General features: G+C 42.9%; 1 protein-coding gene across 1 annotated transcript; it reads left to right on the forward strand.

Annotated features, from left to right (window-relative positions):
- The first annotated feature begins 683 nt into the window (after nt 1–683).
- DCSTAMP (dendrocyte expressed seven transmembrane protein) lies at nt 684–18,547 on the forward strand. The gene is made up of 5 exons (XM_033126449.1): nt 684–735; nt 3,499–3,648; nt 8,653–9,694; nt 14,255–14,563; nt 16,275–18,547. The coding sequence occupies exons 3-5, from the start codon at nt 8,666–8,668 to the stop codon at nt 16,347–16,349; spliced, it is 1,413 nt and encodes a 470-aa protein (XP_032982340.1). The 5' UTR covers nt 684–735; nt 3,499–3,648; nt 8,653–8,665; the 3' UTR covers nt 16,350–18,547.
- The last annotated feature ends 2,519 nt before the right edge of the window (nt 18,548–21,066 follow it).

Below are 21,066 nucleotides of genomic sequence, written 5' to 3' on the forward strand. Positions count from 1 at the left end.
GTATCTTCACCATAATGTTTGACATGAGTTTTTAGAGTCTCATCTACAAAATTATTTATTTTGTATTTTTCTTTATATCACTCCTTCTCAGGCCTATTTGCATTTTGGCAGGAACCCATGAATTTTAAGATTAAAGCTCTTGCAGTAATACCATGATTCTCAATCAAAAGTTGAAGAACAATTTTGTGGATGGTTTTGGATGCTGTCTTATTTCCCCAAAACCACACAAGCCGGTATTCTTGACTTGGAAGCTCAGTTTCTGAGAGAGAGTCCTGTGCAAGATAGACAAAGATTGTTACACTTGTCTTGCGTCATCAATGCACAGGTGGCTCCTTTGACTATGGATGGGAGTGAGGACGGTGAATGTCATCGCCCCATAGCTGGGGGTGGGGGTGAGGAGAATGAGAGTGAGGGGGAAAGAGAAAAGAGGGAAAGAAACCATCCAAGATTTCATAAGTTACTCCCTAGTGTTTGAAAATCTCTTGTTCCACATTGATTTTTGGAACATCTGTACTGAGGAAATCAGTAGAAAAACAAAAAATGTCATTCCTTTGCATCAATTATCCCCTTTGTCAATATTAAATGACTTAGTCACTTCATGGGGAAATAAAGAGGTTGATTCATGGTGATGTGACTCTCTTGTCACTCTGGTTCCTTTTTTCCCTGTCTTATATTAAGACTCGGAGCCCTTGGGAAGGGCATCTTTGTACACAAAGAAGAATCTGAGAGGAGCCTGTAAGTAAACTTTCAAAATAATCTTGTTTTTGAAATTGCCTTTTCTTAAAGAAAAAATTAAATATTAGTAAATTGGAAGAAACAATTGAGACCAGAGGATATACTTGAATCCCCCTTTCTCTACCCCTGACTGTTTTCCTACATGAAGAAATATCAGAAAGGAAGTCTTGGCCCATGTTGGCCTGTGGGATCTGAATACCCTCATCTCAGGCGAGAACTTAAATATCCTTTTAACAGAGCGGCTTGTGTAGACTGGAGCCTCTCTCAGCCTTTGAAGGATTAATCCCTGTCAGCCAAGCCTCTGGGTGGTGATGAGAAGCGGGGCTGGTCCCATCCTGCTGCCGCTGCAGGGAGGCTGGCAGGCTTCGCTGACAACGCCGGGCACGATGACGGACTGAACTGTTCCGTAAATGCACGCTCTTCTGTTTACCCGGTAGCTTTCATTAATCTTTCCTTTCTTGTGTGAAGGTTGCTTTCACAGAAAAAGGCATTTGCTGGCTTTCCCAAGGCAAGAATGATTAAAACAAAGTTATGAGGAATTCGTTCTGCCTTAAACGGAGACCTCGGCGCCTGCTCGATGTATTTTGGCAGGCGGAGGGGACAGTATGTTCCGAACCCAATCACAAGTTTGCCTGAGTTTAAAAAAAAAAAAAAAAAGAGGAAAAGACAAGAAACGCTTTCATCTTCTTCTGTCCCGCTTACAGTAGTCCCAGGTGCAGGACTACTATAAAATGCCCAAACCAGAGGCAGCTCAGCTGTTGTTTTTTGTGCCTCTACTTCAGAGATGATTGGGAAACAGAACAGGGCTAGCCCAAGGGAGATGCGGTCCCAACAGGAGAGGTGACCTATGCAAGGTCACCCGTTCTGAGTGGAGCCAGGCTAGGCCTCTGGTCTCCCGTCACCCTGCTCGTGCACTTTTCCTATTTCACTCTACCCTTCGTCTGAATTTCCTTTAAAATGAGATTCTCATCAAGTCCTGAAGACTGTGATAGAGGCTGGTGGGTTCAGACCAGGTTCCTGCAGGAGATCAGCAGAGCTGGCTGGAGGAGTACAGAAAGAAGAGAGAGATCGTTCGTCTGGGTTTACTTTCCCCCAGGGTGTCTGCAGACTGTATCTGGGCTTGTTGAGCATAAGCCATTGTCTTGTGCATGGGGAGCAGGGTCAGAATGAGCCGGTCTCACTTAATGGAAAAGTCTGGGCATCAGACAAGGCAGGTGCTCCTCACATGGGAAGAGAGGGGAGCACCAGGACGAGTCCCAAGGTCTTTGTCTCCAGGTCCTTCCCCAAAGAAGCAGTGAGCCAGGGGATTTCTGTTTGCCAGTGACAGGGTGGCACTGGTGATAGGTATCTTCTGTATCCCCTGAGCTAGAATGTTTCTAGGATGCTCCATCTGTTTGGAGGCTCTAGTTATTTCATGGCTCCTTTTGTGATGGCTGCTGGCTGGGCCTTGTATCTGAAGCAAAGATGTGTTCTTTGCACCTTAACAGTTGATCTGTGCTCAGAGGTAGGTGCTCAGAAATGTTGGTCTCCTTGACTCCCCGACAAAGTGGGTGAACAGGGCTTCGGGGGTGGGGTACGCGCTGGCAGCCCATGCTCTCCATTCCAGGGCCTTTGCTGCTGCCACTAACATTTCATACCCATCCTCCCACTCCCCCCCAGGGAAAACAATAGAATCCACTGTGTAGGTACCTCCAAGCCAGTGTCTGCTAGCTTGTGCAGGATTGATGGAGAAGGTTGACCCCTTCTGTTTCCCATGGCAACAGCTCAGCTCTTCATGAAAGCAGATAAGTGTGGGCTCAGGCTGGCTACCTGAGACATTCTGCATGGCTCCCGGCTTGGACCAGCTCTGTTCCTTTCTTTGTTCCCTCCCACCCAGACACACACTTCCACAACAGTGTTAACCCAGTGAAAGAGAGATGGGGCTCATCATACTCTCCTGTGGACTCCAGCTGTGGTACCCCAGACTGGGCTGTGATGACAACTATAGGTTAGAGATAAAGGCAGGAAAGTTGTCATTACTTTTGCAATATGCTGTTGGCAAAAGCAAGAAGCAGGTCCTCTGTCCTGGGAATACAAGGATGTTGAGTCAGACAATAAACATTATTGATAATGGAGGCAAAATACAGAGATATTGCAGTTAAAGGGGTCAGGTTAACCTTTTAGAAGCTACTGGAAGACACAGTGGAGGGAGAAAGGAAAGGGATCTATCCAGTAGCACGAGAGGAGAGAATAAAGTAGAATTTGAGATCTTTGCACGAAAAATAAATATTTCCAAGGCATAGAGAAAAACTTTTATGCATGAGACTGGAAACTGGCGTACAACATGATTTGAAAATGTCCAGAGGATGAAAACAAGGAAAGGTAGTTCACATAAGTAGAGAAGAGGAAGGATAAGGAGGGGAGGGAGGCAGAGCAGAGAGAAGAGGAGGAAGTAATGTGAGGATTCCTCAAAGACCAAGGGTTGCAAACTGACAACCAGGGGACAACGTCAGCCAGTCAGAGTGTTTAAAAATAATTTGAGCCCACTTTTAAAAAAAAAAAATCAAGAGACGTCACCCCAAGAAATCTAGATTTCTGGCTTCTCTTGAAAAAAAATCAGAAAATCTGGTAACTCTACAGCCTTATCTCTATACATCCTAGGTGAAAATTTGCCTGGGGTCTGCTGCTTCTGGAGCTTAAACTGGGGTATGGGCCCACTGCCCCATATTTCCTGCCCTGAAGAAGTATCTGTATCTACTGATTTCCTTCACTCTTTCTTTACAGTGCCTGTCTGAAACCTGTAGGCATTTGATATGCTGAGTGCTGCTCACACGTCTCTGATTTTCTAGCCTTGACCCTGACCCCCAGCTCCACAGAGTTGAGGCCAACAGCGAAGGCACCTGTCGTCCTCTGATCCTGGGAGAGGGGGCTCCGGTGAGAACGATGGCTCTGCAGCCTGAGCCTCAGACCCGGAAGGGCCTGACACCAGGATGGGACCTGTAGACAGCCATGGAGGGTTCGGGCTGTGCTGGCAAAGGAGGTGGCAGATGCCAGGGGCAGATGACAATGCAGGGAGAGCTTATACTGGCATTGCTGAGTCCGCATTTCAGGATGCATGCGTGATTGGGATTCTGGGAATATATTTCAACTAAATGTAGGGGCTGCTCTTAGAAGAGCATGGTAAAGAGGGTCTGAGAAGCTGCCCACCTTGAACCCTCGGTGTCACTTAAACACGGATTAGAATCCAGGCTCTTCCTTCCACTTATTCTGTGCGTGAACTTAGACAAGTTGTTAAACCTCTCTAAGCCTCAGTATCTCACCCAGACTGTACAGATACACGAATACAGAGCTTTTGTGAAGATTAAGGATAATGTGTATCTGATGCTAAAACAGTGGTCAGGCATTTGGTTGACAACTTGATAACTGTCTATTATTATTATTACTATTTAGCTAATTCTTGGATAGAGACACGGGTTATAGGTTGTCCACTTCTCTAATTATGTAATTTGTGCCCAAAAGCAAATTTGGTGTGTGGGAAAGTTAGCTCCATTACTCAGGAACAGCCCTGGTAAGGATTTTAAAAGGAGGTTCATGAAAAGTCAGAGAAGAGATGTTGATGTGTTGAGAAATGCGTCACTGCGTGTTGGAAAACCGGGGCCTCACTCCCAGCTCCGCCTCCAATGCCAGGAGGCCTTGGCAAGTCCCTTTGCCCCTTTGGATTTTCACCTCCTCATCTCTGGAAACCAGCCAGTGAGGGGTCAATCATCTAGAACTGTGCAGTTTAATACATAGACACCAGTCACATGTGACTACTTAAATTTAAACTAATGAAAACTAAAGAAAGTTAAAAATTCATCTCCTCGGTTTCACGAGCCCTATTTCGAGGGCTCAATCGTCATGTAGGGTTAGTGCCGACCACAGTAGTCAGCACCGATAGAGAACAATTCCATCATCACAGCAGGTGCCATCAGACCGTGCTGAATTCTAGAGCTGGCAACCCAACGTCTGGTCCTCAGACGAGAAGCAGCAGCAGCAGCCGGGCACTTGTTAGGAATGCGGAATCTCAGGGGCCACTCTAGACCTTCGGAATCAAAATTGGCATTTTAACAAGGTTACCCCAGGGACTATATACTCAAGGTTAAGAATCTCTGATCTATTACATTTCTTCCCGCTCTAAAAATAAAATTTATGAATCTGGTACCTCCTCGACAAAGTCTTTGAGAAAGAAAGAAACCACCAACTTGTCGAAACCCTGATTCACTCATTTGCTAAGCAGCGGCTACCTAAAGAAAGACCAGCAGAACGACTATACCTCCGTGGGAGTGAGAGGAAAGAAATCAGCAGACGTGTGAAGGCCACATGTAAACATCAGTGTGGGGAAGGTGGCGAAAGCCCGCTCCTGATCAACTCGGGGCATTTGATCCTTGTCTAAATATCTTCAGAGAAGGGAAGTTCACAATTTTTTGTGGCAACAAAAAAACAGGAAGAAATGGATTGCATTTACTGGGCACCTTATTTCCAGGGTGTACTAAGGTGCTTGCTAAAGTTCCCCTCATTAAACCTCACTGGGAGGAAGCTCAAGAAGGTCATTTATTCAAGTAGGAAAAATAAAGAGCATATTGGAGAAGAAATCAAGGCGACATCCAACAGTGACAGGAAGGGCAGCCTGAAACACCAGCCTCTGGGCTCATGGTCCAAAACTCTCCTCTGTGGCTTGAGCTATTAAATAGGAGAGAATACATTCAGTCCTCACACTGCAGAAAGTTTTGGTGTCTTTTGGTGACATGCTGTTTTCAGCACAAAAACAGAAGGGATTAATGTTAGATTTGTTGCTTGTTAAGACAACACGTACCTCTTATGGGACAAAATTGCAGTCATATATCTTATTTAATTGATATTAGATTTTATAGCTGAATGTTAAAATTTTAATGTGTCCATAAATCTGTTTCTTATTTTCAGAGAAATATCTGTATTAAGAACACACTGTACAAGAGAAGGGAAAAATGAATCCAAAATGTACACTGTTAATTTTTTAGGAAGCAAGCAACATGGTGCTCTTACAGGACATCAGAAAAAAATGAAACAGCTGGGATTTCCGATTTGCTTTAGAGAAAAACCTGCTGATTTGAGACATATCCTTAAAGGGTCAACTATTTTGATGAGGGGACAAATGAGCAGATAGAAATGGGTTTATAATATACAGGTGAGTTCTTGAATAGTCACTGGCAGAAAATGTGATAGGTTACCAGCAGTAAGCTGGGCATCCTGTCACATAACCCAGAGTCATAGAATCCGGGCACACTGCAGATGACAGCGAGCTGGTCAGGAGTCAGATGGATCTGGTCTGAACTCCACGGTGCCTCCTAGTCTCTGTGTGACTGCTGACACATTTCGGTGAGCAGTCTGAGCCTCGGTGTCCACTGTGTGAAATGTAACGAGCATGTGTCTTCAGAGGCTGCAGGGAGATGCTTTATGTAAAGTGCCTAGGACAGAATAGACAATGGATCCTTATTAGTGTATCAATTAGTGAAATACTGGTTTGGGGTCAAATCCAAAGCCATGACAAAGAAAGCGAATGGGGACACACGTAGGAGGAGAGAGAGCACTTCCTGACCTGCTCTGGTGCTGGGTGTCCTGCCCTTTGCCCAGTGCTCAGCGCTGACTGCTGGGTCCTGCTGAGGCAGTGAGACAGGTCTCACTTGGATTGGCAGTGCTGAGGAAGGATCAGGGGTACAGGGGCTCATCACTCGTTTCCAGGGCTCAGAGAGGTGAGGGAGTGGAGTCGGTGCACGGGAACACTCCAACCTTCAAACAGACCTCCGATTCTGAAAGGAAGCAAGCTTGCAGGAAAAACGGTCTGCATTCCTTTGCTGGTCCCCGTGCCAATGACTGTTCCAGTTTCCTTTTCTCCTGATAGAGTAAGAACATTCTCTTACGGAGTATCTTGAACCGCTGATAAGGCCAGTCCCACATGGTAATGACCTTTCTTCAACACTTAATTTCTCCCTGTATCTCTTTTCTGTGCTGAGCATTTCCATTTAGATTACATGACAGGAGAGGCAAGCCCTCTATACGATTGCTGGAGAAATTTCCACAGGTTTGTTTCTAACCTGCCTGTTTCCCCATCTCATTTCTGTTCTTCATTAACCTCATTCAGCCTGAACCCAGAAAGAGAATCATTTCCTCTCCTCAGGTTGCTCAGTTCACGCCCTGTAGCCGATGCTGAATGCCTCTCTAACACTAGGAGCCTAATTCTCTGGCTCAAACAGTAGGAAGCTACCCCATAAATCCAGTCCCTATTTGATGTGAGGAGAGATTTATTGACAGTGTTTTAACATTGATCAATGTTTTCATTAACATCCCATATATACGGCATAATGCTCATTAGCTATTTTGATGTCAATCAGGAAACATCTCAAATTTATTTTATGCCGTTCCAAATGAACCCAAGTTCATCACAGACCTAAATCTGCATGACAGGCTGGTGGCAGCCCCATTTGAATTGGTAGCACCTTCATTGTAATTATGCCAAACTCGGGAAAAAAAGAAAAGATAATTAACTCAGTGACAAAATATTCTTGTTTTCCTTGTAAGAGTCTCAGGAGAGAATTGCCCTGGGAGGGTAGGCGCAGGAGAGGGCAGATGCAGTGGTTGCAGAGCAGAGATACAATGGCCTCAATCCAATGCCACGTTGAAATTTGGATGCCCCTTGGTATGATCTGTGGTCTGTAAAATTAGAGCACAAGAAAACAGATGACTCTCAAAAAGTGATCTTAATATAGTTTATTAAAACGTGAGCTTTTCCATAAACCCCCAGGGTTTGTTTTAACTTTTAAGACCCATAATACTGCATTGCTGCTTTTATCAAGTAACAATCCCTGCCTAGCAAAGCAGCATAGAATTCGGTGGCTTAAGGTCAATAAGCATTTATTATTGCTCAAGTATCTGTGATCAGCTGGTGGGCTGGCTGGGAACTGGCAGGTCTAGGATGGACTCCTTCACATGTCTGGTAGCTGGCTGGCTATCGGCTGAGTTGATGCAATAGACTGGTCATGTGTCCCTTGTCACCAGGCAGCCCAACCTGGGTGTGACAGGCTGAATAATGCTCCCCTGCTTACCCCACCCTGGATATCCATGTCCTAATTCCCAGAACCTGTGAAAATGTTCAATTTCATGATAAAAGGTACTCTACATATGTGCTTCCGTTAAGGAGCTTGTGATGGGAGATTTTCCTGGATTACCTGGGTGGGTCCAATATAATTACAGGGGTCTTAATAAGAGGGAGGCCAGAGGATTGGCATCATTGAGAGAAGATAAAACGATGAAAGCAGAGGTCAGAGAGAAAAGAAGACACAACACTGCTAGCTTTGAGATGGTGGACAATGCGTGAGCCAAGGAATATACTCGTAGGCAGCTTCTAGAAGCTAGAAAAGGGAAGGAAATGGATTCTCCCCTAGACTGTCCAGGAGAAATGCTGCCTTCTGGACCTATTTTACATTTCTGATCTCTAGAACTGTAAGAGAATATGTGTTTCTATAAGCCACTAAGTCTGCGGTAATTTGCTATAGCAGCAATAGGAGACTAATATACCTGGACTTGTTAAAAACTTTGTAGTAGGGTTCTAAGAGAGAGGCAAGAGTGAATCATAGACTTAGGGTTGACACACTGTCACTTCTGCCACATTCTATTGGCCAAGGATGTCATGAGGCCATCCCAAACTCAGGTGTTTGAGAACTAGACCCCACCTCTTGATGGATTCTATTTCTCTCACCTCTTGATGGGAGAACTGCAGAATCCCATTGCCAGGCATTGGGGAGGTTGAAAAGGGTAAAGAATTATGGCCATTTTCTGCAATCAATCTATCACCATGCCCTTTACAAAAATGCCAGAGGACATTTCAAAAGCAACAGCTGACCCTGATCTCTTTTTCATTTCCAGGGAAACAGAGAGCATGGGTGTCTGGACCTCAGGCACCGATATCTTCCCAAGTCTTTGGGGAATGTACGTGTCTCCAAGAAGTCCTGGGTGGATGAACTTCATCCAACATTTGGGAGTTTGCTGTTTCGTTGCTTTCATTTCAGTGGGCCTCCTCTCTGTGGCCTTCTCCTGGTTTCTGTCCTCATTTATAGTCTTCGCCACCTCCTGGGTGATCACGTGTGTTCTCCTGTGCTGCTCCAAGCACGTGCGATGTTTCATTCTTCTCTTCTTCCTCTCTTGTGGCCTGCGTGAAGGCAGGAATGCTTTGATGGCAGCTGGCACAGGCGTAGTAATATGTGGACACGTGGAAAATATCTTTCACAACTTTAAAGACCTCCTGGACAGTATGACTTGCAACCTAAGAGCAAAGAGCTTTTCCGTACACTTTCCACTTTTGCAAAAGTATATCGAAGCGATTCAGTGGCTTTACGGTCTGGCCACTCACCTAAGTCTATTTGATGACCTTATTTCTTGGAACCAGACTCTGGCAGTCTCTCTTTCCAGTCCCAGCCAATCCCTGGAGGCACAGCTAAATGACACGAAAGGCAGAGTCCTGGGGGTCTTGTACCAGACGGTGACGGCGACAGAGCTGTTGTCCTCCCTGGGACGGCAGCTACTTGCCCTCGCAGGGCTTTTGCTGGTGCTACTCGGCACTGGCCTCTTCATGAAGCGGTTTCTGGACCCTTGTGGTAGGAAGTTTGAAAACATCTACATCACAAGACAGTTTGTTCGGTTTGACGAGAGAGAGAGGCATCAACAGAGACCCTGTGTCCTCCCGCTGAGTAAGAAGGAAAGGAAAAAGTACGTCGTCGTTCCGTCTTTCTGGCTGACTCCGAAAGAAAGGAAAAACGTGGGGCTGTTTTTCCTCCCCATATTTACTCACTTCTACATCTGGATGCTGTTTGCAGCCATTGATTTTCTGCTATATCAGCTCATTTCCTCAGTGAGCAAACATTTCCAAAGCTTGCCAGCACTGGAGCTTCACCTGAAGCTGCACAGGGAGGTAGGTGCTGACGGGCACTGCACATGGGGTATCCTGGCTGTTTGCTGGTCTGTTTGCAAAAGCTCATGAACCTCTCAGGCGGGCCTGTGTCTTACCCACTTTGGGAACTACAAGTGCCTGGCACATAGAAGGAGCTCAACAAATGCTGGTTAAGTTGAAGTCCCGCTGTGAGAGTCTATCACTCTGAAAACTTAGAGTCACTGTGTTGGTTACCTGTGGCCATAGTAACAAATTACCACAGACGGAGTGGCATAAAACAACAGAAATTTATTCTCTTGTAGTTCTAAGGGCAAGAACTCTGAAATCAGTATCACTGGGCTGAAATCAAGGTGGGGTTGACAGAACCACAGTTTCTTCCAACTCTAGGGGAGAATCCACCCTTTGCTTCTTCCAGCTTCTGGTGGCTCTGGCATTCCTTGGCTTGTGGCTGTGCTACTCCATCTTTGTTCTATCTTCACATCGCCTCTCCCCAATATATGTAAAATCTCTCTGCCTCCCTCTTAAAGGATGCAGGCAATTGCGTTGGAGCTCACCAGGATAATCCAGGAGAATTTCTCCATCTCAAGGTCCTTAACTGAGTCACGTCTGCAGAGTCCGTCCCCCACCCCCCGAATAAAGTAACATTGACAGGTTTTGGATATTAGGGTCTTCTATCACTGGAGGGCCATTTTTCAGCCTCTTCTAGTCAACAAACACTGAAACATGGGAATAGGGGCCTCTGATGTGAGACACAAAGTTGATTCTCAGGCAGGAGAACCTGGCATGAACCTAAGAGGCCAGATGTAGGGCCTGACGCCCTCTCTTCCCAGGCTTGTTGTGCCAGTAGACTTTGAGCACTTTCTCTGAATGAGAACTTCTTTTCTTGGCATCCTGAGTCCTTATCAAGCATAGGAGGCTCCTAATGCATCAGCGTAGTGTTTAATAGGGCAGTCATTTGCTTCCTCAGTGACCAGATGGTGCAGCCTTGTAGCACCCAGGGAAAAAATGGAACCAGCTTAACTTTTGTTTTCTAGACAACTTACATCAGTGGTTTCAACCTTAAGTATGTGTTAAGAATTTCCTCAGGTGGATGTAGAGCCTAAGGCCTCAATTTGCAGAGATCCTCTTTTACACAGGAGAGCTCTTTTAATAAGCACTTCATGTGATTTCAAAGCAGGTGGTCCATAGACCACACATTGAGAAACTCAGGTATCTCAGGTGCTGGAAAGCAAAGACCTTCTAAACCAGCAGTCCTCAACGAGGCTGCAGTGTCATCACTGCGGAGCTGAACAAGCAAACAAGCAAACAAACCCGATGCTTCGTCGGACCCCCTAGATCCACACAGGCTGGGTGAGGCCTGGGTGAGGGATTTGTAAAAATCTCCCTGAGTAATTTTAACGTGTGGCCAAGATTGAGAACCACTGTTCTAAAGCCACCACTGAAAGAATGGAGCCATCGGATAGATCCAGGAAAATATTAATTAGCCAAGAAAGTGTGTTTCCTTGAGTTTGTGCCTTCTGAGTCTTGAGGAATCTGCCTTTCTCTCCTCTATTCTCACTTCTCTTGGCAGCTGTGTCCTAATGGGTTTTTGTGTATCCCATCTTTTCTCTTTTCCATTTTTCCCTGTGGAAATTTGTGATTATGTGGACATTTCAGAGGATCTGGATATTGTCAGACTCTTGTCTTATTTTTTTTTAACCCAGAGGTTGTGAAGCTGAGCTAGGTGGACGTGCATGTGTGCATGTGTATAATGCGTGCTTGTGTGTGCATGTGCTTGTGTAACGTGTGTGTGTATGTGTGCGTATGCGTGTATGCGAGTGTCACACATGCTAGGATGGAGTGCAGCAGCCCAAGTGGTTGGTTTCCACATGTCTGATTTTTCCTTCTCTCTGCAGATCTACCATAGGTGTTCCAGCTGCTGGGGAAATTTTAGAGGGGATCGATTGTCCAAAAACCCTCCTCTGAAGCCCCATTTTCCATTTCTGTCTTCATCTTGGTCTGGGATCCTCCTGCTGCATCCACACCTTCCCTCACCTTTTCTTCTGGCACAGACGTCCTGTCCAGGCTCCCACCCCTCCTAATCCTGGGCTGCTCCTCAGAGTTGATTATTCTGAGCACTCTGCTTTCCCTGAAGAATTCAGTTAGTTATAAGAACCCTGTTGCTCTAGATATCTGGAGCAGAGTAGATAATGGAAGCAGTGTTTCAAATGAAAGTCACACAAGATTTTCAGTCATGCTTGATCCTGGGGGGTGGCTGGTAAAAGGGCCTCTCTCTTCCCTTTCCCCACCCATTCTCTTCCTGTTTTTTTTTTTTTTTTAATCTTCCCCGCTCTGTTCTCCCTCACCTTCTTTCTCTTTTTGCCTATCTCTCATTTATTCCTTTCAGTCAATAGCCATGCCTGCCTTGTGAATTCTCACTGTTTTAGACAGAAGGGGAAAAAAAAGTAAGTCCTGCTTTTCAAAAAAGGCCCAGCAGCTGTCCAATGACAATGTCTTGACAATTGCATTTTGGGGCATTGCTGGGTACTGCGAATGCAAAGATGTCTAGACCTGGAGGGCTGCCATTGAGGGGCTCACGTCCTGGATGGGGAGGCCACCGTGTGCACTCACAATGACAGCTGGAGCAGATGTGAGTGTGAGATTGCTGTGGGAGCTCCTCTCAGACTCTCTCTTGTGGTGCCTGGGAAACTGCGCTGCCAATAGCCTCCGCATGACTGGCAGTGCCCTGCTCTTACCCCAGGATGCTCTTGGCATCTCCTGGTCTCTCCATTTCTGTAGATTTACAAAAGAGAAGTCAAGCAGGAAGAGAAACATCAGCTCAAGGGTTTGCCAATATTTCTGTCCCACCTTCATAAGATTTTAAGTAAAGAAGAAAGATGGGAAATGACTGGAATTGAGCTAGCTGGATGGGTGGGCATTGTAAGTAGACACAGCCATGTTGCAACTTATTGAACACCTGCTATGTGCATAGCATTTGTCTGCATCAACTTTTCAGTACTGTTTGATACCAGAGCCAGTCCTCTGTCCATTACTCAATGCGCTCTTGGCAAATTGTTTACTTAAGAGAGGTAAACACATTTTAAAACATCAGGGTACCATTTAGTATACTGCTCGAGTTTTGAGAGTTCATTTGTCTTCCATGTTACCCTCCACCAACCCTGCACAAAAATGTTGACTCAACCTTTACGAAGCCCTGCCTCCCAACTGCAAAATCTCCAGTTAGATTCCTAGACTAAATAACTTCTCCCCAGACCAGACACCCACTGCTTTCTTATTGCAAGATTTCTCATCACGGAGTCAATCGATGTGTTTGTTTCTTCAATAGAATTAAAAAGAGTGCATGCCTTTGCTCTGGGGATCAAAATCTCTCTATTTAATTGTAGGCAAACTGTCTTAATAAGAGAAAAAGAGAGGCAACACAAATGTCTTTCACTGCTTAGCCACAGTGCTAGGGAAATTACAGATCTCACTTGATGTTTTTATAGAGGGCCCTGGTTTGGGATTTCCAGAGTCTTCACAGGCATAAGGGTAGATCCAACGTGCATGGTATTCTGTGGGTGTGGTCAGGTTCTTTTTGAGAAGTCATTTACCTCTTCTTTACTAGTACTCCAGTCTATAAGGTTAATGCTCCATCCCCATGGTGTTTAATTTACACTGGGAATAGTTTATTCATGGACAGGATCTGGTCCATTAATTCCTGTTTTACCAAATTAGAAAACAAATCCACAAGAGACTAAATGACTTTCTGAGGTCAGGGAGAAGAAAGAGCTGAATCAGCACACACTCTTCTTGCTGGTGGCTTGGCTGGGTGACTAGATGCTACCTTCTGCCTTCTGTGTCAGTTTGCTGAGGGCAACTGATTTGTTCTCTTGCCTTTAAGCAGGAAGGAATGAGTCTCTCCTGAGCATCCAAGAGATAAGAACTGTCTTATTTCGAGGCCTCTAAAAATAGGATTTTAGAGCCACCTTCAGTAAATACTATTCTTAGTATTCTTACACTAAGCATAATTTTCCCTCTCCCAAGCTCTACAAGGATGAGTTGGAACATAATGTAATGACTCTATATCTTTGTGACCTTGTGGTTTTATGGGGAGGATCTGACTGGGTCTTAAGGAGCTATGGTCCAAAAAGCTTCACCCCTAGTTGAGCTAGAACCACTTTTAATTAGTTCCACATGCTCTAAAATGTAGAAACAGGTGCTCCATAAAAATGGGTTACGTGGTCAAATTTGTTAGGATAACCACTGGCTGAAGTTAAGCAGATTTCTCTACCTTCTTCTCAGAGCCTTCAATAGTCTTGTGGGCATCGTGTCTCTCCAAAGAAGGGACAAGTAGACAAACTTATTTGATACCTTTCTTTTAAGGAAGTCTGTATGTCCACAAATACAGTTTGGAAAACACTGCAATAACTACAGATAAGACTTTACTTCAATCACAGGGCACAAAAGGAGCCACAAGAGCTCTTTCAGCCAAAGCTCCCTGCATATTTTTAAGATAAATGCTCTGTTGCAGGGCAGTATTGAGAAAGACAGGGAATGACACGAAATGACATGCAGCTTGGTGATTTTATTCTTTCATTTTAGGAGCAAGGAACTCAAAACATCATCCATAATTCCTCCTTTAACATATCTCTGTTTGAATCCAACTGTATCCCTAAACCGAAGCTCCTTCTGTCTAAGACCTGGATTCCTCTCAGTATTATTCTGGGGATACTAGTGATGCTAGGACTGTTGTCTTCCTTCCTGATGCAACTTAAAATCTTGGTGTCAGCCTCCTTCTACCCAAGCGTGCAGAGGGAGCGCATCCAACACCTACACATGAAACTACTGAAGAAAAGAGCAAAGCAGCCAGTGGGAGAAGTGAAAAGGAAATGGAATCTGTACTTCACAAAGGTAAGACCTAGATGAGGGTATAACCTAGAATTAAGGAAATTTTGAGTTTGAAGGGCAAATGGCATGTCAAAGCACTCTTCAGCCTCACATGAGAGTTATATCCTCAGCAATGGGTGGGACACTTGGGTGAGGGGGAATTAACTGGCTAAGGCTCTTAGCTTTGTGATTTTGAATGCTGGGCGAGAGGATACTACAAGACGTCCTTCAAAAGATTGATTTCAAGTGAGTATATTTAGTCTTATCATAGAGAGGCTATTGGGAAGGTCCTCTGTAATGACTATTAAAGGAAGGGATTAAGAAGTACAACTTGGTAGTTACAAAATAGTCATGGGGATGCAAAGTAAAACATAGGGAATATAGTCAATAATATAATTACTACAAGGTCAGACATTTAAATTCGCGAACTCATCCTAAGAAAAGTGCTACATTCCTCATTGCTGAATATCACTATGGTCACCTTCTAAGTACTCCCCTTGGGAAGCTATGCACCGACGCCAGCACCTAGTCCACCCTTCAAAGCAATTTTGGAACTTTTTCTGGAATGGCCATCAGAGCTGTCGTAGTATTACCCTTGATGTCCTGACTGTCATCAAAATGTCTTCCTTTCAATATTTCCTTTATCTTCTGCTAAAGAAAGACGTCATTGGGGGCCAGATCAGGTAAGTAGGGAGGGTGTGCCAATACAGTTATTTGTTTACTGGCTAAAAACTCACTCACAGACAGTGCCGTGTGAGCTGGTGCATTGTTGTGATGCGAGAGCCATGAATTGTTGGTGAAAAGTTCAGGTCATCTAACTTTTTCAAGGAACATTTTCAGCACTTCCAAATAGTAAACTTGGTTAACTATTTGTCCAGTTGGTACAAATTCATAACGAACAATCCCTCTGATATCAAAAAATGTTAGCAAAATCGGTGCAACAAATTCGTGAACTTAATTGTCAGAGCTCCTATGTATGGTGCCAGGTGGGTACTAGTCTTATTGGTGGGATCACCTCATAAATTATATAAATTTCTAACCACTATGCTGTACACCTGAAACTAATATAAAACAATATTGAATGTCAAGTGTATTTGAAAAAAGATTTTAAATACCAAAACAATAAAAGGAGTTACTTTACTAGGTCAAGGATAAATAAATAACAGAGAGGTAAATATCTGCTGCAGGTTGGTAAACTCCAGAGTTTTCTTATTCTCCAGCATTAAAAAATATATATGGCATATATGTATATTTATTGAAACATATGGTAACATAATGACTTTCATACACATAAAGTGAATGCTTGTCAAAGATTTTGTTTAACTTATTAATTAAAGAGAGAACAGTAAGAAATTCCAACCAATTCAAAGAGCAATTCAAAGTACACACATATATAGGTCATCAGGAATACCAAAATTAATTTGTTTAATAGCTGCAAAACTTGCTTCTTCCCCAAGGGTGGATGGGAAGGTCCATTGTACTTATAAGGTAAAATTTATTTGCAAGTCCATGGGCAAGAATCACTTGCATTGTTGCTATCAGCTTCTACAATATACACAATAAGAAAACAGCTTGTAGAAAATGAAAGACCAAGATAACCCACAAGGATAAGCTTTTCTGGTCATTTCACAGTCTTTTGCAATTTTTCTTGACACTAGTAGCCTCACAAGAAAAAGTTTCTGTCATACGCATTTGACATTCTAATATTCCTTCATCTACCTTTTTGTCTCTTCAGATTCATTTCTGGCTTCCAGTCCTGAAAATGGTTAGGAAGAAACAAATGGACACAGCAAGTGGAGACAATCCATGAGAGACCCAAGTAGCTCCCTGGTCATATTACACCAGCAATTGTCCTTAGCTCTACTGTTGGTGGTCACTATTTATGCGCAACAGCAGAGAATTATGGTATATGCACAGTCCTTAAGGGGATTAAGCTTTCAGGGCCAAACTACTTTTCTTTATAAGGCCAAAGGGCTATCAGGTAAATGGTTATGTCATTTGTCTTCTAAACAAGGCACATGATCTAAACTGTGTCACAATATAACAGGACTATAAAATACCAAGTCCGTTGAGGGTAAGTTTCATCATAGAGTAATATTCCAAGAAAAAAAAATTAGAAAAAAATAAAAAACTCTACTGTAGGCTCACAAGCAAATACCAAGGATAACATAAATGTATAATACCAGTAAAATATCTTTAAACCCCTCTGTCCCTTCTCTGCCCTTCTCAATATCTTCCATAGCTATTCCATACCCCCACAACTGTCTCTCTTCCCCCGGCCCCTTATTCATGAACTGTTTCCAAACCCTATCTCTAGCAGCTCCTAATTTCTTCTTACCACCACCTCTGCTCTTATCCCTACTTTCCTGGATCTCTTGTTTTTCCTTTTCTACCAAATCTTCTAACCATATTTATTTAGGGACAGCATTTATCAAAGTCATATGCAATGTTTGTTAAAATGCCCATCTTGGGCCTCTTTTTTACTCAATATATAATATATAGTACAGGGGCCTATTTCCCCTATACTCTAAATACCTAGGGAGGAGGGGAAAACCCTTGAATACTGATTCTATTATCTCTGAAGTCCTAGAAAGGGTAAGAAATAAAGAAACATTAATGTCTTTTTATTTTTTAACTTTCATTTTCAAAAATTTTTAGAGATACAAAAAAGTTGCAAAATAGAGCAGAGTTCCATTTACTCTTCACCCATCATCCCCAAATGTTAACATCTTACATAGGCATAGCACAATTATCAAAACCAGGTAAATAACATTGAAAAATGTATAATCTACAGAGTTTATTGAATTTTCATCAGTTGTTCCACTAATAGCCCTTTTCTGACCCTTGATTCAATTCAGGCTCACACATTGCATTCAACTGTCATGGTTCCTTGGTCTGGTCCAACTAGGGATCATTTCTCAGTCTATCTTTTTCTTTCATGATCTTGACACTTTTGAAGAATACTGACCAGTTGTTTTGTAAAATGTCCTTTGATGTGGGATTTTCTGATGTTCCTTGTAAATAAACCCAAATAATGTATTTTTGGAAGAATACTACAGAAGTGATGATGTGTTCTTCTCAGTGTGTGATATCAGGGGGCACATGATGTGACATGTCTCATAACTGGTGAGGTTACCTTTCATCACTTAGTTAAGATGGGTGTGCCAGATTCTTCCACTATTAAAAAGTTCCTATTTTTCCCTTTGTAATCAATAAATATGTTGTGGGGAAATACTTGGAGACTATGAAAACATCCTGTTTCTCATCATACTTTTCCCCTCTAATTTTAGCATCCGTGGATGCAAAACCATGATGGCCAAACAATGATTATCTTCTACATTTCTTAATTGGAATTTCATATTATCCCCAGAAAGAAACATGTTCTCAAGGACTGAACTTTGAGAGTAGGTATTTACACATACTATATCATTTATGTTTCATGACAACCCTGTGCGGTAGGTATTATTATTTCCATTTCGTAAGCGCAGAAATCTTACCCTCAGAGACCCTGACTTAGCTGGCCTGGAGTGGAGCCTGGGTGCTGACATGTTTAAAGCTCCTGGATGATTCTAATGGGCAGCCAGGATTGAAAACAACAATTCCAGGAAGCTTTGCAGAATTGCAGGTCTTTCAATTCAGGTCTTCAATGGTGAAATCTCTCTAACAGAAGGAGCCTACACTAGAAATGTGTCGGATTCAGCATGTTCCAAGGTGTGTGCCTCGGACCGCCAGTCCTTTAGTTGTTCCATGAAACGAATTACCGGATGTTAGTAAATCTATACAATCTGCCTTCCAAACTTGAAGATTCATAAAGTACATTGGCATAATTTAAAAACTTTGAGAAACCGTATAACGAAGAAATGTCTTTTAATCTTGTTTCACCCAGAATTTCCCCAAATTACTAAATCAGGAAACAATTTTATCTGTAATAACTATTGTCATCCCATAGGACCAGTCCTACAGCCCATACTCTGGCAAATGCTGATATAATTGGCATGACTTTCAACCAAAACAGGATCAGAGAAAGTGAATATGCATGTATAGTTTGGGTTTATTGAGCTATTCTGATAGTTTTATGCTTTATTGTGTTTTCTACACAAACAAATGTATATATTAATAAACTGATACAGCGTGTGAATTTTTGTACTCATTTTGCATTTATGTTTCCTACAGAGAAGGGATCTGCCCCACATTAGGTAAGACAAAGAATCAACTGTTCGATTTTTAGCAGAAATTGGATGCTTTTGCCTTTCCCAATTCTAATTAACTGACTTACTTATCTACCTAATCATTACCACTATCTACAGCAAACATTTGAACAGGGCACATAGGAAGTGTTAGTGATGTCCACACAGCTCACCATGGTCCCTGCTGTTGGCATACTTCTAGTCAGGAAGACGGACAGATGCTTAGTCAATAACTAACAATATGTGGTAGCTTTTGGTAAGTGCTGAAGGCACTGAGCAGGCAGTACCGTTAGAAACAATGGCCAGGTTCTCTGCCTTAGTCCCTATGAATGCCCAGTTTACCCCTCTTCCCTATAAGGGCGTTGGAGAGTTTGGTAAAGGATTCTTAACTTCCTTGAAATTAAAACTACGTTTCCGAAGTAGCATAATCTCTGCTGTTTGCAACAGACGGTGGCTTTAAACAGTTCACAAGTCTTCTGGAGAGTGTCTTGCTGTCTTTGTCTGCTAGGCAAGCTTGCCCTTACTCGGAAGTGCTTGTCCCTGTTAGGGGAATGGACTGGCAAGGAGGGCTGTCATAAAAGGCAATTTTGATATGGAAAACAAGATTTAGGCTTCCTCATTAGGGCCAGTCTAACTTGGGACATAAAATGCTTATTTAATTGCAGCTTATCCACTTTAGATTTAAATGAATGGTTTGTTAAATTTCTTGAGACATCTATTGTGAAATGTGCTCAGTTAATCTTGTAGAGGCAGAAAGATATCACCCTAATGTAATAGAGCTTCCCATTTCACCACTAATTTTAATGGCTTATAAAAGTATATTGTATTATAGTCTAAGCCACTATTTCTCATCTCATGAATCACAACTTGGTGGCCATATTTTGTTAAGGTCTTTCAGGTGTCATTCTGATGTCCTCATTGACTCCGTATCTGTTGTCAGTGGTGTTTCTCGTTGACAGTAAGATACAGTAATTCCAAACACCTTCATAGTTCTCTTTCATTGTTCTACTCAGTACGTTAAACATGGTCTTTCTTCTTTTTAGATTCTATAGGCTGCTGCTTCCTCTGTTAGAACCTAATCAATCCTAATTCTAATATGGATTATGTTGAAGTCTTTACACATCATGTATGTTTGTCTTAATTCACCTGAAAGAAAAAAATAAACATATCTCATCCTAAGCGGGTAAGAACTAGCTTTCTCACGCAAAGTCAGTAATAGTGACAAAGACCATTGAGGTCAATTATTTTATTTAACTTATACTATGGAAGGGAGAGGAACTGGTTAGAAAAAGGAATGGGGGTTGAATGTGATTATATATGTATATTTAAAAGCCTGTTATATTATGCTAATATAACTGCCACATAGTAGGGAGGAAAGATTTATTAATGTGTGGCAGACCACCAAACTGTCAGGGTTCAAAGTCCCTTTTGGTTTGGATCACTAATGGTTGTAGTGACATTTTTTAAAAGCAGGAAAAGGAAAAGGAGATGAATAACAGGATACCCGGGATAATAGCCTTTTACCATCTAAATGCTGGGTGTCTATAAACCTCACCTCTGTAGTCAGAAAGCAGAAGAAATCAGAGTGGATTTGTCATTTGAAGTTTTTGTGCAAATCAAATGGAAAGCGGAAAAGGCAAGGATAGAAATAAAAGCAATAACTAGCCACGATGACTACAATGGAGGCAGAAAGTGTTTGCACTACTTTACTGGATGCCAGGGAAATACACACTGTGGTGTGTGAGGTGCCCTCACTGCCAGACTCATTCAGCAAAGACAGAGAACACTGTGCCCATGGACCACAGCCTGGGGCTGAGGAAGACGACAGGCTTAGAAGACACACAGAAGGACCAGGAAGAATGGAGACAAAGATGCAGACGGCTATCCACTCCTTACCCAGAGCAGTGGTTCTCAGAGCTGCCTGGTCATCAGAATCACCTTCAGAGGTTAGAAAAGAAAAGAAAATGACAGATTCCCAAACCTCAATCTAGATATACTGACTGGAGAGCAGGGGGGAGGGTGCTCGGAATCTGTATTTTAAGGGACTTCACGTTTGATTGAGGTATCAGGCAAATTTGGTAACTGCTGCTTTAGAGAATTGTAGCAAGGCTTGGAGAGGAGCGATTGTTGACTAAAAATACCCACATCTACATGGTATCGATGTAATTAGTTGTGTGATATACACACAGGACTTCCACTCTTTAGCATGATGCTAAAGGAGCTATTAATCCATCAAATTTCTTCAATAGTACAAAATGCTAATTGTCAATAACTACTGTCCTGCAGTCTAATGACCCCACTCGTGTAAATGAGCATCAAAGCAAAAACAAAACAGATGAT

The sequence above is a fragment of the Rhinolophus ferrumequinum genome, chromosome 14 (genome assembly GCF_004115265.2).
Source record: "Rhinolophus ferrumequinum isolate MPI-CBG mRhiFer1 chromosome 14, mRhiFer1_v1.p, whole genome shotgun sequence".
In the NCBI taxonomy this organism is placed as follows: Eukaryota; Metazoa; Chordata; class Mammalia; order Chiroptera; family Rhinolophidae; genus Rhinolophus; species Rhinolophus ferrumequinum.

Excerpts from the sequence above, each read along its gene's own strand:
- DCSTAMP (XM_033126449.1), top strand. The coding sequence starts at position 8,666 with ATGGGTGTCTGGACCTCAGGCACCGATATCTTCCCAAGTCTTTGGGGA. Across the intron at positions 9,695-14,254 it reads ACCTGAAGCTGCACAGGGAG|GAGCAAGGAACTCAAAACAT; the intron begins GTAGGTGCTGAC and ends CTTTCATTTTAG. Across the intron at positions 14,564-16,274 it reads GGAATCTGTACTTCACAAAG|ATTCATTTCTGGCTTCCAGT; the intron begins GTAAGACCTAGA and ends TTGTCTCTTCAG.